At 48.2% G+C, this 26,559-nt stretch overlaps 1 protein-coding gene across 3 annotated transcripts in view; it reads right to left on the bottom strand.

The window, feature by feature from the left end:
• Dac (dachshund family transcription factor) overlaps positions 1-26,559 on the bottom strand; it is a 182,777-nt gene that overhangs the window by 66,246 nt on the left and 89,972 nt on the right. For all 3 annotated transcript variants that reach the window (XM_077417621.1, XM_077417618.1, XM_077417620.1), the window contains exon 5: positions 1,188-1,264. In XM_077417621.1, the coding sequence (XP_077273747.1) occupies positions 1,188-1,264 (77 nt within the window). The remainder of the gene's footprint in view (positions 1-1,187; positions 1,265-26,559) is intronic.

Below are 26,559 nucleotides of genomic sequence, written 5' to 3'. Positions count from 1 at the left end.
ATTGCTTCGGGCCACTCGTGATCTCACGAGTACTCGGAACGGATACACGTACATGTATAGCGCGACGGTAGAGGACCACAGTGCGTCTCGGCCGTTCACACACGTACGCGCCCGGAGCGCTATGTATCTCGTTGGCCGTTGAAAGAGAAGGGTCGCGGTTTTCTCGGCTCTTCCCCGGCGCGATCTAATGAATCGTACATCTTTTACGTTAAATTGACTTCTACACGCCGGCCGCCGTTGAAGGCTGAGAGTCCCAATCGAAATCAACGGCAATCGAGATCCTCTCTCGCGTGAAATGTGACTTTAATCTCAAAAATCTAATTGATGCGTGCACCATTAAAATATACAAATACGATCGATCTTTGCAAGCGTGTGTATGGACATTATTTGACAGGTCGAAAAATGCGAAAAGTAGGTAGAAGTCGAAATGTGTCCTGGGCGAAGGCGGGCCCGTCGCGGAAGATAAAGAGTTCCATCAGACGGATTATAATATTATGGGGAATCAGAAGGAGATGTAGGGCCGCGACCAGGACGTAACCCGATATTGGACTTAATCTCCGGAATCCTAAACGTCCGGGACGCTCGTCGTTCGGCCGCCTCGCGGACACACACGGACCCAGAAGGGAAGAACGAAAAGGTAGAAATACAGAAAAGAACGAATACGCTCGGATTTTCGGACCGCCGAGCCGTGTCGCGGTCAAAAATCTTTCTGCGCCGCTTGACTTCGAGTCCGCATCGATCGACCGTGTTCCCTGGGGGAACTCTGACGATTAAGGATCTCGCGTTACATACTTAATCCATATGACAGGCGCTATGGCAGGCAGGTAGGAATACGAGAAATGGTATTAGAAACTATAATGCCTACGACACGGCATAACTCACGGCATCCTTTCGAAATAAAAATTTTTTTTACATTGCATATCGAATAAAAACATTTTAGATTTATCAATACTGCTTAATTAATTTATTGTAAGTCAATATTTGTATATACAAGTGGGAAGTATATTAATTGCAAATCGTTAAGCTAACAGTTAAATTATAAGTTGCTAACGAACGACGCGTATCCACTAGTCTTTACATATTTATATATGATCTATTATGTAATATATTTTTTAAAGTTATATATAATATATATGATTAAACTCGGAATATCGAGCATGCATACTATTTGCTTGATGTAGCCTTACCATTGTGCGAGCTGAGATCCCTGGGTTTGTGGTCCAAAGCCAGCGCTCTCTCGGCGTCGCCCCTCTCCTCGCGGAGCCTGTAACAAAGAAGAGAGAAAAGAAAGGTTTCGTATTAATCTGGGGGATTTAAATCGACCGAGCGTGGAGGTGGACTCCGCCGCTACGTATAGGGTATTAATTAAATAATTATTCTAGTCGTTGGGCAAGGGATCCGCGTAGGAAGATAAGTACTGGTCTCACACCGCGACGGTCGTATCACTGTACACCGCGCATTATCGTCCTTAATCGCCTTGTCCGCCGCGACACGCATCTCGCATTTATTTAACCTACCACGAAGATGTCACGAAGAAAAATTATGCTTCATGTCGCCAATGATAAATTAATCAAATTTATTTAAAGATATATTCTTCGAGCGGAACCTGTGAATGAGCGAAAAACAAATTTCCAAAAAGGGGGATGAGAGATTCCGCGCTTCCTTTTTTTAAATTTTATTATTTCGATATCCTCGGGCATCCTAGTTTACGAGGTCGTCGCTCGTTAATGCGGCAGTGCGTTTTTCCGCTCCCGTGTCACAAGAAACTTTTAATCTTAGCTTTATATTGTTTGGCACTCGTGCCCTCGGGTTCCATCATGGCTTATCCAGAACCGTTAAGATTTCTGTCTTCGATGTTGCGGTTCGCATTAAGAACCGAGCGCAATCGGGTAGTTCCCATCGTAAAGCCGCGGGAAACGAGAAAGATAAAAGATTCGTACCAAATTACATTTTAACGTTGTTCCTTCAACCACGAAAGGCGTAATTGATCCTTGTTGGCCGATTCATCACAGGTCGCGGTTGATAGAACGATTAAAAATTATTAACACCGTTGCGAAGAAGCAACCTAATTAATGAGATTATTGCTTCGTCGAGATAATATTATCTCGCAGCAAAGAGAAAATAATTTTCGAGTGACAAAAAGTTCCGTAGTACAACCACTTTGGCCAAGGGACAGATTCTTTAATCGCGCGTAAAGAGTTAAGGGCGAGAGAGCGACCCTCGGCAGCATTGCCGCAGAAAAAGGGGAACGCGCTCACCAATACCGCGGTTTTTATCACGAAGTTTATGGCGGAGGTCATCGTAGTCGTGGATTTATTTTGCAAGAATTCAAGAGAAAAAGAGGGAAAGAGGAAGAGGAAGAGAGAGGCAAGTAAACGTGTTCCCCAAGTGATTAGATTCTTTCACCGCACTGTATCCGTTTCTCTTTCCTCATTTTCTTTCTCTCTCTCTCTCTCCCTCCCTCCCTGCAGTCTCCTCTCCCTTTTCTTTCTCTCTCTTTCCCACGCGTCTCTTGCCTCTTCCATTTTTTTCACTCTTCTCATACTCAACTCGCCAAATTATTCCCCAAGGTATATACTTTTTCCAGCTTCGGTTCGGAAGAGGGGGAGGGGACGACTCTTTCGCACCTCGAATCGAACCGCGGACCATTAAGTAAGAAGTTAATATCATTAAACATAATATTGGGCGCATCTGGGAGCCGCAGAGCACTTACCGACCCCTCCGTCCACCCCCGGTCCCCCCTTGCTCGCCACAAAACCCTCCTGTCTCAGACCCACGCTTCGTTTCTGCACCGCGAACTCGGTCCCCCTCACCCTCCATCACTCCCACTCGTCCCTCTGCAACCGCTTCGCTCCTTTTCGCCCCCCCCCCGCTTGCCGCCGGTTCCCTCCCTACCCTTAATTTTTTAATGAGAAAATGCTTTCAAAGAGCCGGAGAGAAATACTGTGTCTACGAGCGATAAGTTACGGCAGTGTTAAGGGAAACGGAGAGAGAGCCTTTATGTGCGCACCTCGCAGGCCGCAAAATGTAAAGATTCCCTGACTAGAAAGAAACGAGAAAAGAGCATTTCGTCCTTATGATTGAAATGGCCAACGCGCCGGATATTACAAAAATCTAACCGTAATATAAAAGTAACAAAAAAGGGGAAAAAAGGATAAGAAGTTCCATTGAGCATAATAATGGCTCGACAAGACACCGCCGCGCCTGTTAGACGTTTGAATATTGTAATGAATTAATTTCAGATGATAATTAAATTTTAATTGGTAATACGAGTCCATTAAGACACAGAGGTAACCGGCGGTAAACTTGGTCTTGTTCTTTTCTCATAATCTGTCTTTCAACGACGAAATCGTCGATAATCTGCAGAAGCGAAATGGCAAATGGGGGGGAGGAGAAAAACGTCAGGAAAAAGGCAAAAGAACGAATGGGGGGAAGAGACGCGCCAGAGCGCGGAGTCGATTCATTTAGACGTCGCGGCCTGGCAATAACCGGCAACGAACCGAGGTTATTAAATTTGTAATTAGTCGAATATTACGTTCGACGTCGCGGCGCTCTCCGTGTCTACACGTCTACGGTTACGACGCCGCGGCGTCCGCGTATTCGCGTGCGCGAATACGTTAATACGGGTTTCATTATACGCGCGTAATACGGCACCTACGCTCACGGATCTCTACGATACGCAAATAATTAGTGATCGTGGCCCTACCTCAGGGACGGGCGCGCGAGTTGCCTCGTACGCGGAGAAGAACCGTTTTCTCGACGAGGAATAACGAGGCGCGCCGTATTCACCAGTCGAAATTACAGCCTCGTGCCTCGTTAGCCGAGGGAAGGGGGTGCAGCCGAACGTTTATATTAAATTCGGTTGTGCGTCGTCGCGATTATTAATTTGTTGATAAATAATCGCGACCGGGAGGCAGTACTCTTGCGAGTCGTGCCCTCGGGCTCGCCTACGCTATTGCGTGCCGCGAAACTAATAAGCCGCGCCGAAAACGAAAGCGCGCACCCTTCTGTATCTTTAGCTTTAATTTTGAGTCGGTAATGATGAACTCCGCGGGGATTCCCTATCCCGGCCGTTCAGAAACGGCCGCCACGAACAGCAGGAGTTCATTAAGAGGCGGCGAGATTTCCGAAGGACGAGAGAGCGACGCCACCGAAAGATTTCTAAGATCATTTCGCGAAATCGGATTGCACTCGCGGATCGCCTCGTAGCGAAAATCACTCACCGTCTAGCGAATCTAACGCACGGAGCAACGCGTGGAAGCAATCCGATAATGCGCCTTCCTCTCTCCTTCCCCTGCCCCCCCCTTAGATCCTGCCTCTCGGTCATATTTTTCCGATCGGCATTCCGGGGAGACGTATGTTTTTTCGGCCGCTTTGACGGTTTCGATCAAAACGGGACGCGCGACAAACAATGGGGAGGGATTTCCACGTCCACCAAACGCATCGTGCGCATAACGCATCCGATAATGACGATAACAATTGTAATTTCGGCACGACAAAGGGCCTCTATAAAATGGCGAAGGTATGTCCCCGCGCTCTTCGATCCGGGGCGGCCGTCCAACAGCTTTTTTAATAAACGATGCACGTGCCATCGGCGTTCCAGCATTCACATACGCCAATGAATTTTTATAACGACGCGTCGTCACATGTCGCGGCGTGTAAACATTTTTTTTTACCTTAAATCGCGAATCCCCAATTATCCGCGCGTTTATCCCGTTATCGAGTAACGGGAAGCCCCGAACGTCGTAATGCCGATCGACACACTATTACATTCATAACTACCTGGCGAACGAGACGAAAATATTTTAGGGACGTTGATTGAAATGAAAATTTTAATCACCGTCAAAAAATTTCAATCTACTTTGCATACGATAAATTCTCAGGAGGTGCGTTAAAATAATTCGCAGTATCAGAATTAAACCAGTTGGCCAGATTAAAAGATACACCAGATGATACCATCGACTCGATGTGAGAGACTTCGTAATCGTTTGTTAATTCTGTACGTCAAATTAATTTCGTAGGAAGGCAAAACGTTTTCTCCGCGCGCGTATACATATCTCGAGGGTCGCTTCCTCGTAGATATTTCGACCGAGTCGAAATAATAAACGGCCTGGATCTGCGAGAAGGGTCGTAACATGATCCAGAGTGCGCGCTTCTGCGCGCGAGTCCGGGAGTGAAAATTCCACCCTTAGGACCGTGACATTCGAGGCGAAAGGGGTTCACGCGGACTCTCGTAACGAGTGTCCTCGTTGCAGACGCAACGCGATCTTGAAAGGGACTTCTTCCCGTTGCAAGACAGTATTTTCTAAAGTGTTGTGTTTAGTCGTGTAAATTACAACCGAACAAACGAGATTTTAGCCTGATCTCTGTTAAATTATTCAATTATGAATCAAAGAAAGAATTTCGAGCTCGCGACCTAATTCAAACAAACGTAAGGGTACAAAAGAAAATAATGGAAGACTTAATTCGAAAATACGACGAGACCATAAATCTTGCAAATTACAACCGAACAAACGGCATCGAAGTCTGAACTTCGTTAAATTATTCAATTATGACTCAGAGAAAGAACTTCGGGCTCGCGATGCGCGTGTCAATTTAGCGAGAACGCGATCTAATTCAAACAAACGTAAGGGCGAGGAAGAGAAAAAAATGGGAGACTTAATTCGAGAATGCGGCGAGACCATAAATTATTTTGGGAGATTCCCCGTTGACGTGGTACAAGCGTCGAAACTCCGGTTCCTTCGCGCGAAGGGCGAATCGCAGAGCGATGGACTCGAATTACAAACGATGCCGTCGTCGCCCCGGCAAAAAGGGCCGGGGCGCGTCCTATTCTCTGTGTTCTCCGTCAGATCCTTACAGATATTATCCGGCATATCGCGAGAGACGGACAACATTTATCAACCCATGCGCAACCCGTGGAAAGCTCTTTCCTCGAATTCAATCAGTGGATGCCTGACATTCCACGGACATCAATAGGGTAGCTGAAGTAAGACGTTTGACTCTCTGACATTAATTTCTGATTTTCTTCGGTTCTATTTCAAAGCTAAATCTCGTAGAAAATTACTGTTACGTTTTGAGGGCATGGTATAACCGTGTAAATTTAAATTCCATATCGTCGCAAATGCGCGATTAATATTCATCTTTTTTTCTCGTTTGTAAACAACCGTTATGTATTCATCGCGAAAAGTTTCAACGGATTCCTTGACCCAAAACAAGAAAAAAATTTTTTCCGTAAACACGCGTCCAATCCTCAACAATAGGATCCGTACCGATATTCGTGTAGTATGCCAGCGGTATTGAATAAACGCTGAATGTATCTCTAATAAACACTTCCAGCTTCGGAATTTGTCTATCGGAAAATAATCGCCGGTATTCGGCAACGAGAGCAGCGCTATCGCAAAATCCATAAACATCATATCGGCATTTTCGTGCCGGATATAGTATCAAGTGACTGACGTACTGCACTCTACGCTATACTTTCAAAAATGCGTATAAGAACGCACGTAAGTACGCTACGCACGATCGCAGAAACACCCAGTTAAAAACATCTTTATTACGTTAAAATAAAAAAAAAAATGATGCGCGACACTCGGTACATTTTTTTTTCACGTCGCTCACATTCCAAGTGCCCCCCTGCATTTTTTAAATTAGTTCTCACTTCTCCAGACCCTCGTCGTTTTGACTGATAGATTCGAGCGGCGGTCACGACGCAATCGTACACAGGCTACCGTAGCTAACTCCATATCAATCCGCGTGTATTCGCCCTCGCGCCTTTCCGCTCGTAACGAGTCATGATAAATGACACGAGGCCCGCCGACGATTGAGATTAATTTACCAGCGCGCGTCTCGCGATTGGCTTTGACGTCTGCACACAATTCCGAGATGGTTTTCACGGCGGAAATCACGCCGCTTTCATAACTTGGCGAGGATCCATTCTTGTTTTCTCGATCTTCCACGATCCTCCAAAATTGGTCTGATCATTCGAAGTGGCCCGAAATAAGAGTGGGTCGGAGTCGCAACAATGACATTGATTCACGATGCACAAAGCCGCGACCAGAGTCGGCGTTATTTCGAGAAATCGATGAACACAGCATCTCTCCGTGAAAGGAAGAGGAGCGGAAGATTGGCGGCGGCAGCGGCGGCGTCGGCGGCGGCGGCGGCGATGGCCCCTCCTTTCGTTCCGACGAACCGGGCTAATTATGTATCCCTTGCGAGACCCCCGCGGACAGGAAATGAGACTCTCCCCGAGTTCCTCTATCCGCTCCATGTATACATATATATGTAAAAGGATACGTTCACATTCACGCGAGCGACAACCCCGCGATATACGTGCATACCCCCCGCGCGACTTCCGAGCCTCGGGCTCGAAGTGGAAACGCAGTTGGATTAAGCCCGGCCGAGGGTATCAGATACGACGACGGCGATAACCTCCGACTTTATCCTCGCGCGGGACAGCGGTTTAATTAGACGACGCCCGAGATTCGCCTAGAAATGTTGATTGAGCTAAATTGTTTCCTCGGGGGCCGCATGCACCGTCTTCGACGTCGTCGCGTTTTCCCTCCTTCCCGGCAGTGGGATACTAACCTACGTGTTCCGGGGGTGCTAAGGAGACAATGCTGATTAAGCGACGAGATAACCGTCTGTTTAGTCAAACGACTCTCGGACCGTTTCGACGGCCCGGTCGTTTCGCCTCGGATTTCGGCCGGGAGAACAGAATCTTGTTAATTCATTCCGTAGGAGGACGATTCCACCGGGAGGACTTAAAACATCACGGTAGTCTCTCGTGAGAATACTGAATACTCATTTATTTCGCATTAGATACGGAATATGTAAACGAATAAAATATACAAATACCGTTGATGTTAGTTATTGTATGTTACCAACATCCAGCGTGTCACGATGACACGTTGACGACGCGGGAACAGGAACGTTAATGCAGGAGGTGATAATTTTTGGGAAGCAAATGCTTAAACGGGATGACGCGGAGGACGATCTTTCTGTCATCGGTCCAGCGAGAGTTCGCAGAGTATACTCGTAACCGTTAGCGTCGGGACGGCATGGCAGTTAGAGTGGAAATAGCAGGACGGGGCGCGCGTAAAGCGGAGAGGGACCGAGACGATGCTATCTCTTTCGTTAAACGCGACCCACGCAAGCTCCGCGTTGAGCGGCCGTGCCGTTTCGCTCGCGGTTCCATTCGTCGTGTACGCACGCAGCGGCCGGACCGGTCGTTTACACGTGCTCCTACATGCGAGATAAGGAGCCCGGCTAATGTTATGCGCCTCGACAAAACGACTGGCGTGTACTCGAAAATCTATAATCAACCTTCTGAGACCTCCTGTTCACGAGATCGGCGATATGCGCACACACGCATGGCGTGCCGTGATTTCGAGTATATTATACGCATGAGCGTAAATTAAAATTGAGATTTTTACAAAAGGCCTAAAATTCGCCAAATAATTCGTCTCATCAAAGATTAATAAATACGAATAAATTGTACTTGTGGAAGGCTACGTTTGTATATAAGAGAACCCACGGGATATGAGAGAGAGTAATCAAAATAACCGAATAATATTCTTACGTAACACTACCTCCTGTTAATATTTAATGTACTGTACAAACGACTGGACAGAGCGATAGCGTCAGCGGAGAAGATATTAGGTTTCCGTAATAAAGTGTAATGCGTAAGACAAACCCCGAGTAGAGAAGCTCGTTAACAGATAGCACTTTGAGTGCACCGGTACTATGCGTCATACATCAGAAATGACGTTCGGGGGTATGCGAAGTAGGGGTGCCTAGAAAGGGTCTGAATTATGAAACGGACCCGCCCGATTCTCGAGGAATGTACCTCGTTGTTGCCGCTAAGGTATGTGTACGTGTACGCGCGTGCGTGTATCCGTGCGATCCGTACGTACGAGTAGCTTAAGCAACGCGTAACACGGCCAATTTGTATTTTAACGAACCGCTTTTTATACTCGCCGCTTTTACGGTCTCTCGTAAAATACTAGCCGTGGAAATGAGAGAACGCCAATCGCGAAACTACGATCGTTACCCGATTCGTTCGTTTCTCTTCCCGTATTATTTAAGGCGCATCGGAAAAAGGCGCGCAGCAACCGCGACGTCGAGGAATATATACATGGTTCGCGACCGCCGTGTTTTTCCCCCCACCTCTCCCCTTCTTCCATCTCCCTCGTCATTTCACGGATGTGGAAGGGCGGCTTTCTCGCCGCGGCTGATCCACCCCGCGTTCCATCATCGCCCGCGCGAAAAAGCCTCGAGAGCATTTTTCAATTCTCCGCGAAACTTTACGATAGGCATCTTCCCCACGAGGAACGCGTCCCGCACCCGATCCACGCGCGCGAGAGAAACATTTGTACATAAATCTGAAAATTATGACCCACGCGCCCTGCCTCCGCGCGCGTCCTGCGTCTCGTACCACCCCCATTGGAAAGCAGCATCGGGGGCATATGCCTGCCAACGCGTAACGGAGAGATAACCGCGGGCCAACCCCTCGGTCTGAACGCGACTGCGGACGCACGCACGCATGCAATCCGTGTATGAGACTGCAATCTTGGATACGTGTGCGTCGCGACGCGTTCTCGTCCTGCCAACGTCGTCCATAAAGGCCGATATAAATTAGAATCAGTGGAAAATAAAAATCACTTTCCAGCAATAGGAGAGCCGGGGCTCCGCGAATCGTTCGATTAAGGGCTATCGATGGTCGTTATGGGACTTCTCTTCTTCACGGCGACAGAAAAAAAAAGATACATATAGACAGAGGTCGGCAAGGGCGAGAAGGGGCAGAGAGAAAGGCAGATAGAGCGCGATGGGGCTTATCGCGGTTTCGGATAGAGTCAATCTGCGGGGGTTTCACGCCGCGCCGAATCGCCGGGGCGTTTTTACCCCAATTCCAGTCCCTCGTGGACTTTTTTACGTGCCCTAACCCGCCACTGCTTTCGCTGCCACTTTCACGCGAAAGTAACGGGAGAACTCTGTTTCGTAGCACAGGAAAAAAACTCTTCGATACCCTTCGGAAAGTACTGTACGTCCGAAGGCTTGTATATCCTCGTGAGGCCTTATCCGCTATTCGGATTTACGTCGTACGAAATGGCATCGAAGCTACATCATTTCAATATACATCAGAGAAGCTGATAAGGGACGTTTGCTGAGCCAACGTATCGGCAGACTATAATAATCCCCTATTTCGAAAAGAATCCAATATCCGACGATCATTTGTGCAGAAGAAAAAGAGTATAATAAGAAATCCGTAGAAATTTCAATCGCAGGAGATCGAGAGAACAAGCGCGTCGATTCTTCGGAGAGATCATCGAAACTTTCAACACGCGCTATCGATTAGACGGTGTATCAGAACCACGTGTCCGCACATAAATAATTCCATTCCGATTTACCCCTTTTCGTATCGTCGCCCCGAGGCCGAGTAAAACGGGCGAGATGCAGGCGCGCGGAGGGGACTGTCGTAGCGTGGCGCACGATTCTCTGTTCGACGTTCGACGGCGTTAAGTCTCCGCCGTTCGATCGCTCCCCAGCTTTCCTGAACGCCTCGATGCTCAGCCGGCAGGCAAAACGCAAATAAACTTACGGATACCGACCCCCTTCGCCGCAGCCGCCGATGCCGCCAGCCAACCCGCCATACCTTGCCCCCCTGCGTATCCGGCAGAGTATATGCAAGAAAAATATACCGTGAGAAAAAAATCGAAAGTCAGGGCGCGAGGGATGATCGCACGCGCGACACGAGACAGACTTTTTGTTCTCGCGAGCCAGGCATGTGGAACGGAAAAGTGCTCTTATTTGTATTGATGAGAATCCTCTTTCGAATGTTTGAAACCGGTATCTTTTTCTGAGATCAGTTTTCAGTATCACATGGTTGCGCGTGACAAATTTTCTATAATCTGCACCTACTTTAATCATTACCGATTCGACTTCCTTCTTTTGCGATTCGATATTAATCCTATTTAAAAAAATTTTAAATTTACAAAAAAAAATTCTCTGAAGCGAAATTGATTGATATATGGATGATATGGTAAACCGTTCGTGATATTCTCATCTCGCTTTCTGGATGCGTATTATACAACGACGTTGTACGTAGGTGCAGGCGACGCGTGTGCGAAAATATACGCGTAAAAGGGCCCTTATCGGGTTTGCGCAAGAATAGGATTCGACGACGCTTCCGAAAGCCATAACCGAAACGGTAACTGCCACCCTCTGACTGATCGAACTTATTCTTTTCCTTCGTGACCCCCGCTCTCGTCGCGTATTCGAGTTCCAGCGATAATATTTGGCTGAAAGGGCGGAGGGGGCCCCGGGATGGCGGCCGCATCATTTTTCTGGAAAATTGAATAGACAAAATCGAATATTTGCCTACTCAACCGACGATTCTCTCCCTATGTCAATTCTTCGATGGAAATCGTTTCGAGAGACAGAGAAAGTGGAAAGATAACGGCAGAAAGATTGAAGACAATCGGAAAGTAACAACCTCGCTCTATATAAAATAACGCGCCATTTGCAGTTTCAGGTTCGACATTTAGCTCTCGTGATACACGTGACACAATAAAAATAAAGAAGATGCACGCTTAATCACCGTTTATTAGCGCCAAACAAGATGACACTCGCACCCTTTCGCCTCGCACCTTCGCGTTTTCTCATCAACCTACGCTTAATTTCTAACCCTTCCGCGCCATCCAAGCGAGCGAAGGGAAGGTGGGAGCGCCGGGAGTATATTAAGCGACACTCGGAATTACAAATAACAAATTGCAATTTGATTCCCCGTGCGCCCGTGCTCGTACGGGTGGGGCGTTTCCGCAGGGCCGAGGGCGCAATTTATCATTAGTCCGCCGACAATTTGGTGACGGCGACCTCCGTTCTTGCAGGGAGGGAAGGATGTTGTGCACGCACGCGAATAGATACGCTTACCGTCGGAGTATCGACACTTGACGCGTTTCCTTTCTCAGGCTTAAGACAATTTACTTTCTACATAAATCGGGATATCGATATCTCGTTATTAATTTGCATCGATTTGCATCGACTTGTTGCGCAAACTTCTTCCGCCGGATTATCATAAATAGCAGGCGAACTATCATTATTCCTTAGATTCGCAATCGAAAGGAAATGAGCAAAGTGCACACGAGCGAATGGAAAACACACCTCCTTCGCGGCGAAAAATACAGCGTAATCGAGAGGTGGTTTCTCTCGCTTGGAATCATCGCGTATTGGGTGATCCCGAATAAACAGAAGCAGGACTAAGCCGGTGGCGGTGAAGGGACCTTCGAAGGACGAGCACACGATGGGTAGGTGGAACGGGAGGGTGAGACGGGAGGCGGACTGGAGCAGTTTATATGGCTACATGGCTAAAGGCGCATCCCCCTAGCCGTGTATCGATCGTTGACTTTAAAATTCAAAGAGACCGACAATAGCTTCCCTTTCCGACGGGCCTCTGTACTACAATATCATATTCCGTTCCTTTCGTTTCATTGTCTGGTAAAGCCTGCGCTAATAATAAAAGATTGCTACCCTGGAAGCTGCGCCTAGAGAGAGGGAGAGCAAGGAAAAGTACACGCGCGCGCGCGCACGAGAGAGAGAGAGAGAGAGAGAGAGAGAGAGAGAGAGAGAGAAATAAGAAGAAAGATATGACCGGCAGAAGAAGAGTGAGAGAAAGGGAGGCAGGGGGGGGCTTGGCTCGGAAAAGTCTTCCCAACTTCGGTGCTACATCATCCAGATAGCCGACCCATAATGCTCCGGTGAAAAGTTCGTCGAATTCTGTGTGAATTTAATATGCCGCGCACGACCGTCCCTTATTTGTGCCGCCTTTGTTACGCCACTGTCATTCCGCCGCGTGCCGGCCGATTTAACTGCGATTTACGTTCCTTTAACTGTGATTAACAACTATTCCATAAAAAATCTTTTTTTTTTCCCTCATAGAAGAATAATGTGTTATTTAAAAGCATCTTCGATTATACGACAAAATTGGCCACGTGGTTCCAAGAAACGCAGAAGGGAATGCTAGATAACGAGTTAAGAAGACGAAAGGCAGAGATGAAACCAAAAAGGGGGAAATGGTAGATATTCTTCTGGCAAGAAGCAACAATAAAGCCCGTTCAAATTACATAGGTAACGAGGATAGAAAGCGAGATATTTGTACGGGAAGAAAGGGAGACGGTATAGCCGGAGGGGACGTAACAATGGACGATCATATTAAATCATAAATGTAAACGAAGATAGGGCGGTGGGATGAGAAAGATGGAGCTACCGCAGCCCCGAATAATGAAACTCCTCGATGTCCGATCAGAGTCAGGAATATGACCGCGTTTCTATATATCTATACGCTTCGTTACTCATATTCGTCGCGGTAAAAGTCATATATTTTATCGGCATATATTGAATAAATTTTTTTTTCTCGCACGGCGAAAATTTTAATTAATTTAAATTTTTGTGAAATAAAAATTCTTATCGTGCGTTATCGTAATGTCATCGAGGTCAATACGGTCTGCTGTATTCTGTTTTGCAGTAAAAATAATCTCATAAAATACAAGATACTCTTCTCTCGTGTATATACCTTAAGTAATATATGGACTGAAAACAAATCGGCGACCCACCTATGTAGTCACCTGCGCGAATCGCGCAAAACTACATACGCGCAATACCTGAATCGAGATTAAACGTTTCGAGGGATGCGAAATGAAATATTTAGCGATCCACAGGGTCGAAACGAACCCACGCGCGATCGGTGGACCCCTTTGTCGGCGCGTTATAGACATCGAAACGAACAGGAATGCAGTGTAACCCCTTTTCACCGCGTGTCGTACACGTTTGGATTATTATAACGTCGAGCGCAGCAATGGACTTTTATCTCTCGATCAAACTCTCTCTCCCTACATAAGTACCGTGCTCTTTCTCTCTTCCTCTCTCAATTCTCTCTCCCGTTCACTATTCCAAATATTTCACAATGGCACACCCGTAAAATTTCTACTTGCCTCAAACAATCATATAAATAAAATCTTCATCGAATGAATAATCAACAAATTTTTAGTTATTGTTCAATTACTACTAATTACCTACTTTATAAAACGGGTGATCTATTCCGCCTATTAATCCACGTTATCAACGGTTAATCAACGAAGAAAGCGGCAACTGTATCGCAAAATGACTACGCATGGGAAATATGTAAAGGAGAGCGAGGGAAAGGCGGCGAGAGAAGAGGTGGAAGAAAAAAAAGATGACGAGTCACTCGGAATGGATTAAGTCGTGTGAATATTGACGCGCGGTGTTGGTTAGATCGATCAGTCGTGTGTTTCACGGAAAGACGGGCGGGCGGATGCGGACGCGGACGCTGAATGGACCGGATTGAAATGTCGGGCGGCGTGAATGGCGGCTTAAAAGAAATACATTAGCGCAATGTGAAGGGTTACTTGAAAATAAACTGGAATAAGCGAGTGCTGCGCGTGGTTACACTCAAACGCCACCGGTTGATGGTGGTGGTCGACCGGGCGCATTCGCTCGCTCTCGCCCTTTCGGTGCGGGGTACTCGATCATTCTTTCAATGCAGAAACGACACGCCACCGAGGGTGAGGTCGACTTTATGGACAGCCCGAGATTTTCCACGAGGCTCGCCCGCGTTTTATCCGCGATGAAAAACAAGAACGATCTCCATTCCAGAACTAATGCGCCCTTTTTCTTTTCTACAGGCGAGAAAAAGCGTATACATTTTTATCGAACAACGTGTATATTTTCATGGAAATTACGTGCAACAAGAGATGAAGTATTATTTTATAAATTATATTTACAATATAATACGTACAAATAAATTTAAAATTTGTGAACATACAAACTTAAAATATTTTTAATGCGCGACTCGAAAACTCAACGTTTATTGAATTGATACGCGGGTACTTACGGCATACGATCGATATCTTCTAGTCATAATCATGTCTGTATACGTCAACGAATCGCAACGGACATTAGACGAAACAGTGATGCAATACAACGGTCAAGCAGGTGCATTATTCCAACGAATGGTTTACGACAATTTTATTGTTGGCCCCTGGTGTTCAGCGGTCGTATTTAACGTTTTATCCCATCGCTTCCATATCTCCCTCCCCCCCCTCTCTCTCTCTCTCTTTTGCCTCTCCTGCGCATCTCTCCCTCAATTCTCGAGAAGGAGAAAGGGTTAGAATTTTATTCTTCAACTACACACGCGCGTAAAAGGGCTACGGTGGAGGTGGGCCCCTTCGGATCGTTTCATAAAAGTCGTCTGGCACATTCGTTCTCCTAGATTATTGCCCCGTCCGCGAGTCGGCACCGGGACGCGGGATATATTATTTTATTTATTATTTCACTTTAAGGCCGCGTCGCGCCTCTCTTCTCTCGCTTCGCATCGCCGAGGGATTAAGGCGGACGGGCATAAAGTACGGAAACGCCTCGTTTTGCGTCACCTTGGGATCCCCGCGGATACCCGAAGCGCCGACGAGAGAGACGCTCCTTGCGGAGCCGCTCTCCGTTCTCCGGCCTCTTCGGGAACCGTTCATGCGCGTGGTTTAATTAAACCAACGTCTACGTATCGTAAAACGCGGGTATACAAAGTTTCGATCGTCGTCTGTGCACGCCGTCGATGCGTATGTATGCAAGCGCGTTCGACCGTAAATAATCTTTAACGCGAGCGCACGCGATTGTCCGATATAATTCAAAGAGGCAGATAATTATAGTAGAGAGAAAAACTCGAGAGACGGCACATACAATATACAATATGTATATATGTATACATATATACATAGATACATAGATACATACGTACACACACACATATATATATATATATATATATATATATATATATATATATATATATATATTGTATATATATATATATTGTTTTAGGGGCAATATTTTATATATTGTATATATAAAATATTGCCTAAAAACTGCTACAATTTCGAGCAAAGATACTCAGGCAACCGAGCGGAGATGAATGCTCGATTCCTTACTTGTGCTTTTTACGACGTTCACGTCATCGTGTCGCGCGCGCGTTATCGCATTAAGTCGGCTCGCGCGAGCTTCGTTCAAATTCTTATTCCGCGAGGGGTAACACGAATCGCGCGCTCCCTCCGTAGGGAGGATAGCAGGGGAAAACGACTCTTCGTAAAATTAAGGAAGCCCGTAACACACGAAATCGTTGTAGCACGTAGTGTCTTTCGCAAGAAGGTGAGGGAGGGAGAGGCAGACGGCAAACGCGTCCGCAGCTGCGACATCGCGAAATTACGAGGTGGCGGTGGGACTCGCCGTGTTGCTCCTTAGAGGAAGCGTTGACAAATGACGGAGGCAACTTTTATTATTTTAGATGTCGGCCCATCAGACGCGGGCGGTTACGGCCTCACGAGCCGCGACGTCGACTGGATGTGTTTTACATACATTTGAGCAGCCCCCGGGGCGCTACGCACCCCCGTTGACAAATGGCCGTGGAGTTTTATTAGACGAACTTTTTAAGGTACTCCCCCGAGCGCGCGGACGTGTGGTTACACTAAATAAAGATAAGCCCCGCGCCCGCACCGAACGCGTTTTTCTTCGCTTTTCTTCTTCGCGTTTCTCGCGATTTCATTTTGTCTTCTCGTTGTACGAGACCGACGTGTATTTTGTCATAAGCTCCCGAGCGGATCGATTCATCGTCGTGCTTTATCGCGACAATCAACAGTTTTAAGGCGTAATAAAAAAAATTTTATTCGTTTGTTCTGAAAGATTTCATAAAATGGGATTATTCTTTTTTTCCTCGTAGCGAATTCCACGGTCTTGTAAAATCACATTTCACGCCCCGACGCCGACGCGTCAAACTACCAGAATAATCCTCCGATTTCTCGCGAGAGAAGGCAAGTCGAATGCACGTTTCGCTCGGGAGCATATTTACGCTGGCGATGACAAATGGTTTTTAGCGCTCGCGATGGGTGGATACGAGTGAGCGCTCCGAGACATCGGCGCGAGAGAGAAAGAGAGAAAGAGAAAAAGAGAGAGAGAGAAAGAGAGAAAGAGGAACGGATAGAGAACGGAGAGACGGGAAGAGGGACAGAGAAGCAGAGGGCAGAAGAGAGAACTAGAGTGCTTCACAGATGCGCCGTGACTGATGATCCCTACTTCCAGATGTACTGTATGCCCCCGGTACTTTTATCGGCGCTTGTTTGTTCAGCGAGCTCCGAAATACCAGTGGCAACGGCGTGCCGTCGCAGTGGATCACGCGTGGTGTTGTGCGTTACGTGAAAAAAATAACGAAGAGGAAGAAGAAGAGGAGGAGGAGGAGGGAGAGGAGATAGCAATGGGAGAGAGGGAAGCGAAAACGAAGCGAGCGACCGCGATTACCGGCGATGAGAAGAGAAAAAATGATAGTTGCATCAACACAGCGCGCCCAGGCGTATATATATTTATGTGTCGCCTCCGATGTTGAGCTTTCGTCGTACTCGATGATGGACGTCTATCACGTGAGACAACGTCCGAGGCATTTGCTTCATCATCATCATCTCCTTTTGCTGCTTCTTTTTCTCTTTGAGCACTCCCGCTCTCTTTTTCTCTCTCTCTCTCTCTCTCTCTCTCTCTCTCTCTCTCTCTCTCTCTCTCCCTCTCTTTCTCGTTATCGGGCTCTCCGTCCATTAGTTGCTACCAAAACAATTTCTCTAAAGAAGATTTTTCTTTTCTCGGCATAAGCGCGAGTTTCCGACAAAAAAGATTGCCTACATCTCGCGGCGAAAGCAAGCGTCTCGTGTACCGGCGCAGAATTCCGAGCGATCGAGAGGTTTTTCTTGGCATGATATATAATCGGCACGTACGCGAGAGTTAACATCGGAAATCAATAGATCCACGGTTCGGATTCTATGTAATAGGAAGGCCTCGAGAAACACGAGAGAAAGTCGATCTTTTCAACCGTGTGCGCGAACATTGCAGTAATGCTCAACGATTCTAGACGGCCACGATTCAACACTGTTTGCTCTGGCTGGCGAGTACTCGCGCAATTTTCTAGCCCGGGGGAGGCGGGTATCTCGTGAGAGGGAGAGTACAGTACGCGGAATTATCAATTAGCGTGACGAGCGGCAGCCACTCCGCGTACGTGGAACGCGGCTGTGCAAATTGAAGAGGTTACACGGTTTTACATATTTCAACAGATTCACGGTGCGCGGGAAGAGAGGCGCGGAGGAGAACGAGGAGGGAAGAGAAGCAGAGGAGAAAGAGGAGGGCAAGGAGGACGGCGGGAGGAAGAGAGGCGACGATGGAGGGCTCGGTGGCCACTCGAAAAGTGCGGGCGAAGCGTTTTGTCGAGTGTTTTATGGAAAGCTTTAGAATTGTAGATTTTCTCTCTCCCATAGCGCCCGGCTGGATTTATGACGGCCGACGTATACGCGCAAACGTACGAGCGCGATGTCCCCTACTTGTGCCAGCCCGCGCGCGACAGAAAATATAAAAGGATATTATTTAAATTCTCGAAAAGTCCGCTTTTTGCACCGACGATGCGCCGGCCCCGAGTGCTTTCCCCGAGAGTGATCGCGATTCTCCATCGTCTCGTGGCGAAGGCAGACGGCGGTGAAAGTATTCCCGCGCCGGTAATCTTCCGCATAATCGATGTCAAAAACATTTTAGAAGCGTTGATCAATGTGGGGCGCGAGGACATAAGAGAGGGACGGCGGCGCCGCAGCAGTCACACGCCAAGTTGCTATTGGATTTCAATTGGAAAACGATTATTCTTGTCGAGTGACCGTGGCTGCCACTTTCGGCTCGTTTGTCACCGAAGCGAAGAACTCCGTTTCTCTTTTCGTCGCGCTGTCACGCGCAGGAAGGGAGATTCACACTCTTCGTTCTCACTCCTTCCTCCTCTATAACAATAAGTTTATTATTTTCTTTCTTTTAATTTTTTTTTGCAAATCTAAGAAGTAGATTTAAGTACATTGTAACACCAGAAATAACCAAAATAATAAAAAAAAACTTGTCAATAAAAATTATTTCAAATATCAACTAAATTTTAATTTCACGTAAGCCCTTTCGTCGTAAGTTTCAGGCGAGGAATTATTAGGCGCGAGCCTGGTAGATCTCAAAAGAACGCATCGTGCGCGTTTCGTGCATGCAAAACGTCGCGCTGATCAAAGCGCGGCGCGCGCGGGGTCGCCCCGAAGGAAGGAAGAATGTGGACGACGAAGGCAGAAGAATCTGATTTCGGGGGCGCAATCGTCGGGAATGCAAAGCACACACGGAGCTATTTGATCTGTATGCATATCGTAACAGCTCTCGCTCTCGCGCTCTCGAGCCAGAGCGCATGCATCGACGGCGACGCACATGCACCGCCGTTTGCGAGAGAGAAGAGGGGAGAGAGCGACGAAGAGGGTATAGTGTGGGTCCGACCCCGCGGGGCCAAGCGCGTATTTACGGAAGGGTCGCTGATAACACGCCGACGATTGTGTCCACACACCTCCACCTCCGTGTCCACGCACGTATACGCGCGCTTGCACGCACGTAAGGGACGCGCACACGCGCGAGCGGAAACGCTCGCCCGCGCGGGACGAACACTGCAAATATTAGTTCATTACCAAAAGTGCCAGTGAAACCGAGGCTGCGAATGGGTAGCACCGCGGAACCGCAGGAACGTTCGTCCGCGGTTTATTTAACGACGCCCTTCCGGCCGCTTTTCAATTAACCGCCTGCCGCTCCCGCTCGCCCGCCCCGTCCCCGTTGACCGCTCCTCCGATAGCCACCTCTGCGCTTGAAACTCCTTAATTTCTTATCTGCGTTACGTGCCGTTCTTCAACGAGATTCGTTCGAAATATCTCGATTCTTACTCCGATTTACAGAAGTTCCCATAAAACTAGTAGAATTACGAGGCCCGAATCGATAGCGAGAGAAAAACCCATCGATAGCGAGAGAAGAATCGCATGTCGCGGGAGTATAAATAAGAGTAACATCGGCGCGCGTGTAACCCCTCACTCGGCCGTGTCCGGAGCTCCGCACTACGTAATATACTGACATGTGCGGCGCCGAAGGGGAACCATTTAATAACAATATATCTTGGCTGGCCGCGCGATACCGCGCAAAAAATACGCGTCCGATGAGATGAAAGGTGGCAACAAAAAACGGATATTTTAACGTCTAAATCACTTAGTTTAGTTTCTAATTAAAGCATATAATTTAAGGATTAAAGCACATAATTTAATTAAGACATCCGTCTATAAACAATTATAGACAGATGTCTTAATTAAATTTCCACTAAGAAGGCGAGTTCAAATAGAGATCGCACACATAAATGCAATAAAATGCAATAAAATGTACATAAACTTGTGTTTGAGATTCAAGTGGTATAAATTAAATATACTTTTGATAAACTAAATGAAGCAATCCATTATCTGCACCTTAAACAAACGCGTAGTCAAATGAATAAAAAATGGGGAAACGTGTTTTTTAAATTTCGCGATAACAGACTAAACTGCGAGCATCGCCGGAGGTCTCATCTAGACGGTGTGTTCAACGGCAAATAAAAAAAACGACGCGATGATCGCAAGCTCGTTAGTCAGCCACTACCGATGCCGCGACACGAATAGCGCACGTCTCGCTGAGAAAATATCCGACGAAAGACGGCGACTTAACGAGACGAAAGCGAAGAGTGGGAAAAAATACTGTGGAGAACTAAGGAGGATGACAATTTCACGGTACATTAGTGTCCGGTAGGAGTATCCGGGGGACATGTTTGCGGACGGCGCGAACTATAATTATGTTTTTAATTAATCATCATTTTGTCGGAGCGCCGACGAGGCCGACAACGACGACGTGGACGCGTTGAAGTCGCCAACGTCGCTCGCGTCCCAAAGTTTGCTCGGTTTGGCTCGTTACCGGCCGATGACGTACGTTCTAATAATGCACGTTGGCGCAACATGACACCTCCCCTTCTCTTTCTCTCCACCGGATGATTCCCTTCGATCCCGTAATACCCGTCGTCGGTCCCACCATCCCTTGTGCAACGCAGTGATATGATGCTTGCACCAAAAGCCGCGAGCACTCTCGTCTCGCTTGTATCTTCAACGTAAATGACTCCGAAAAAGCGATTTCTGCGCCCAAGAAAAATTGTATCGTAATATTATTCGATACATAATCTGCGAAAAATAATCTGCCTCTATTATTTATTGCATCCATCAAAATTCCTTTACTTTCTAGCAAAATGCCGCATAATATTAGCAAAGTATTTGCATATAAAAGTGACTCGTTGTCGTCGGCGTTTCCCCGAGCGTTGAGGGATTAATTATCATTTCGGACAAACGATGTCACGGCACTTTCTGGAACGTCCGGTCGATAAATAATTTAGTCGAGTTAATAAAATAAATGTCACTCAGCCCCTCTCCCAGGCGCTTCCCGCCCTTCCCACGCGCTTTCCCCCCTCGGGAGCAACCTGTCGTCTTTCCTCAAGAAAAGGCACGACTACCTCGACTTCAACTCGCTCGGCCAAGAACTTTACGAGTCGAAAGATTTACCGTTGATGTAACAAGCGGGTTAGCCCCGTGTGCCCCTTCTTTCCAACTCGCATTGTTTCTCTTCCCCCTTTCTCGAGCTCGAGCTACCGGAATCCGCTTTTGTATCACTTTTCATTACTCGCGTGTATCCCATTAATCCATCCCATGCCGCTTTATTTTCTCTTGTACGATTTCCTTTCGTGCCGCGTCGCGATCAATCGGGACGTGCGCGCGGCTGCGACATCGTCCCGTGGAGGGATGATCGATCCATTATCATCGTTCAGAGAGAATGTGAGGGACCTACTTCACGACCGTTCGGTCACGACGAGATCATGACGTAACTTGGTCGTCCCTGTGTCCTTAGAGCGCGCCATCATCGATAAGCGGCCGATAATCGGTTCGGAGAAGGGCCCGCCGATTGATCAAGTTCGCCGAACGCGAACTCACCGGGCGGCTGTCGCGAATCGATTGTTTTTTGGCTGACTATCCGTGCCGTCCGTCGATTTCCGTGCGCGGGATCTCCCTTTGAATCACGCGAGCCACGACGACGCTACGAGAGGAGCGCATCGCGCAAAAAATAGTCGGGCTAATTGTCGTCTGTTGCTGGGATTAGATCACGGGAACGTCAGGCATAATCGATCGACGAAGAGCGATCGAAGGTGACCGGGCGAGGAATATACATATAAGCGATTGGCGATGAATTTTATACCTGCTCCACGAGCGAGGCTCGAACCCGCTCTCGTAAAATTAAGGCGACCCTAAAGCCCGATCGTGCATCCTCTCCCCTCTTTTCCGTCTCTTTCTTTTTCTCTTTCTCTTGAATACGAGGTGCAGATCGTGTTTCTTTAAATATCTGAGTAATTGCCCAGTCAATCGCGCCCGCACACCGGCAATTACGCGCGAAAATTATGTCGGAAAATTACTGGGTGGGCATAGTGGAAGAATCGAAGAATACGATACAGCGGAACAGCGCGCCGGAGGGAGACGGAAGAACGAGAGTGATAGCGTGACTAACGCACGCTTTGTCAGCGCCGAATAATCGCACAGCGATTCTCGCGCATAATTTACTTTACTTTGGCGCAATTTGCCATCTTGCAATCTTGCCCGGATAAAGTCCTCCACCTATGCGTATATATTGAGGCGCGAGAACGGTCTCCACCGTCGGCGGACGGCGTTCTGATATCCGCGCTTGCGGATTATTCATAAAAGAGAACCGGTATAATCAGCGGAGCAATCATCATCATTGCTAATGCAACGTAATGATACGTCTTGACAATTAATAGCGACAATCAGTCGACCGGTGTAAGAAAGAGAATAAATTATAAAGCTGTATAACTGCCGGAGAGAGAAACAATCGGTGATGACCTTCGGTAGTTCGAATTCGCGTCGATATACGCGCAGTTAAACGGACAAGGTGGAAAACGTCGCGTCGCGGCGCATCATGTAATTATGGGGATTCTCGTGGTGGCATGCTGACAGCTCGAAGCCCGGACCGGTTGCCGCGTAAACGGTATTAATCACAATGCGAGTATTTGCGCGCACGTCGCGTCGCTGCCCCGTACGTGTAACTATAGTTACTCCGTAGGTGTTTGCGCCGTGTGCCTGTCCGCGCGCTGACAGTTCGTTTGAACGCAATTAGCGTGCCGCTCGCGATGGTAAGAGAGCGAGAACGGCTCTCGGCTATCGTCCGCGCGATCGCCGAGTCGAATTAACCATTTTGCCGCGCTCGTCGCGCGGCGATAGACGAGGCCGAGCCGATCGTTCGACAGCCGGGACCGATTTTGCGCCGAGATACGTTATTTTTTCGACCTGTGCTTATCCGGCGATTACATGATAAACGCCTATTCCTACGTGATTCGCGCGGAATGGCGTGTATTCCACTATCAAGTTTCTTATTATCAAGTTACTCGCAGGCAATAGTATGCTGTACAATAATGGTTAGCCGGGCATGATAAATCAGAATGCTAAAATGTAATAATGGATGACGATGCGTGATACTGCATCACTCATACGCGCGCGCGCGTGTACAGTTTAATATTAATTAAAGAAAAATAATAATGAAATTCTATATTATTCAGACGTTCATAAAAAATGCTTGTTAATATCAATTTACGTTTTACATTTCATGAAACTTCAAGTTCAAATATTTATTCTTGGTCTTTTTGTTAATCAGATGAGATAACGCATCGAACTGAGACGAATCGTTTATATTAAGCTAAGTGTTGTACTAAATGAGTAGAATAATCTCGATCGTGCCATTCCCGAGATACGACTCGACGTTCGACGTCGGCGGCAATCACGCGCGGTTATCAAAGCGGCAAGAAGTGAAATATCTTACGACGCGTTTCGACGTGTCCGTCGTTTTACGTCCGTCGTCGGTGTATTTCTTTGTGGACGCGGTCTCGGCAGCCACGAAACCATGACCGTAAATGTAAATGGGCGACGTCATCTCGCTGGCACGGCGCAGGAGGGATAAGACGGAGAAGAGGAGGAAGCGAAAAGCAAACCCCAAGCGCGCGATGGAAAGAGAGGGAGAGAGAAAGGAAGCAGAAAGAGTCGATCGTAACGATGAGGCTCAACTTTATGAATATTATTTTCCAGCAGATGTCCTGGACGATAGGACGTCGTCGCCGGCGTCGTCGTCGTAATTAATGACGTCGCGGGCGCGACGGGGAGGGTGGCTCCAAGTTAGGTTGAAGAGAGACGACGAACGGAGGGACGAGGTACGGAACGAGGGTGGCGCGGGAGGGGACGGGCAACGGAGACGCGGAGGCAGGCAACGCGTAAGGGGATGCCTGACGATAAGGAACCCGTAGGAAGGCAGCGAGAAACTGATGGCGGATGGTAGTTGGACAGCGACAGACAATGCGCCTGAATTATGCCGGAATGACTGGGTGGTTTTAAAGCCAGGAAGCCGACATTAGCGCATTGATACCAAACATTCTGACTGCGGGGAACCATTAATATTACTTACTTCATAACGCGCGAGCCGCCGCCGCCGCCACCGCAGCGCGCCGAGGGTCGACGGGAGCGCGATGGAAGCCGCGCGTCTCTCGCAACTCCGCCTTCATCCGCTCGTAACGTCTGCTTATCCGCCAGTCATATGTATCCAAAATTCGATTCAATATTCGATATCACTCGTGACGAAAAAGAAAATGATCGATGGATGCAACTATGACGATGTCGATGTAAAAATTGGCAACTGTACAGCTGTTACTCCTCTCCTTCGAATGCGCGAAATAAGGTCGTTATTTAGATCAAAAAATATTCTGATAAATCTTATCCCGCATCTAAACCACCGACGTGGACCATCCGTGAACGGACTTCACCGTGACGCGGGATTAACGAGATTTAATTGACTGAACTGGCGGATAGACTTAAAGGGAAATCGGAGTTTTCCTCCGAGCGAGTAGATCAAATGGATTAGCGGGAACAAATCATCGGGATTAAAACGCGGCGGCGTTTTGGGGGTGAGCAAGGGTGAAACGAACGGCAGAAGGAGTAACGCAGTCTTCGGTCGCAGGCTGCGTTCTGCGAACGTTGTAAAATCAAAAGGACAAACAATTAATAAAGCCGGCGCCGTCGATTAATCAGAATTTAACTCGCAGTTAAATACTCGAGAATCGCCCTCGGCTACGCGGCTGCTGGCGCGTATCTCGAGGGAACGAACGAACGCGCGGGCTACGCAGGATAAACAAAGGTTTACATCAGTGTCAGTCGCAACAAGTCCGAATTCGTCTAGGGTTCTCGCCATGAATATTCACGGTGCGCTCGCCGGTCCGCCGCCCTTCCACAGCAAACCACCCCCGTCGCTCTCGCTACTCCGTTTCCCGGCCCCTCGTGCCCCCCCATACCTCCCGATCCGCTCCCAGCATCCACGTCCGCTCCCCGTAGCCTCGTGCCCATTTACCACCCCCTGCGATATCCATCGAACGGCCACCAGTCAAAGGCTGAAATCACAATACGCGTTTGTCCGGTTGACGAAGTCGACGGTGGGGTCGACGGTAAAGCAAATAGAACGAGAGAGAGAAAGAGAAAGGGCGGCGCACAGGCGGCGGGTGAGCGCGTGCGGGGGCCGAGTGAGTGGTTGGCGGCGGGGGCTCGACCAGTGGTCATTGCCTTTGAATTGGAAATTACGTTTCGGACGGCCAAGTGTCGATTTTCACCCCCCCCCGTATTAACGACTCTCCGTCAGACTCACCGTGGAGGCGCGAGGACCTGCTCCGTTCTCTCGCACCTCCTATACCTCCTTCGGTGAGGGTGAAACGGAATTAAGATTTTCGAGATGCGTCGTTCGGCGCACGTAGCGTTCTTCCCTCTCATCCTTTTTGTGTCTCGCAACCTTTCGTTTTTGCGGAGGCAAACGACAACGAGCTCAAAGGAGAAAAAGAGAGCGATAATGAAGCGGAGTCCGTGCTACTTCGCACCCTCTCCGCCTAGGTCGACGAGGGGGTGTGGGTGCAAAGCCCCTTTCCGAAATCAACCCTTTCGGAGCAGCAATGGCTCGGCGGGCGCGAGTATTTCGCAGGCACTCGAATGATTTAATCCCCGAATGATGGACGGGCACGTCGCGACGATGATCTGCGTGCCGTGAAGTGACAAGTGGTTAGGATCACGCGGAAACCTCGGTGGCTCGCTCTCCGGCCGCGGCTGTGTTGGTGTCGGATGAAACGGAGGCCGTCGGTCGGTCGGTCGGATGGATTTTGCGGCGGATAGGAGAGGGATAGAACGCACGGTGCGGAGAAGGAGAGCAGAGGGGGTTACGCGCGAGCTCTTGCACCATACAAATCATGTCGGCATTACTACGTCAGGCCTGGACTCAACTTGTCGCGCGACCGGAAACTCGATACCGCTTCCCCGGATAATACTGATTTATCGGAAGTGCAGCGGCGGCCTAGGCCGCTGGCGTCATCGAGCCTGCCGTTCGCGTTGCGTTCTGTATTTTTGCTGCCATCCGTGATGTAGCGCGATTTTTCCGGCTAATCGAGAATTACGGGTTTACGGATGAACGGCGTTGCGCGGGCCCCCCCCCCCCCCTCGAAACGCACCCAAAATTTCTACGTGAAAATGCGAAGACCGCGGACCGTGG

This window comes from Temnothorax americanus, unplaced genomic scaffold (assembly GCF_048541705.1).
Source record: "Temnothorax americanus isolate GAGA-0224 unplaced genomic scaffold, ASM4854170v1 Scaffold5, whole genome shotgun sequence".
Classification (NCBI taxonomy): Eukaryota; Metazoa; Arthropoda; class Insecta; order Hymenoptera; family Formicidae; genus Temnothorax; species Temnothorax americanus.
This window is presented reverse-complemented; position numbering and strand designations above follow the sequence as displayed.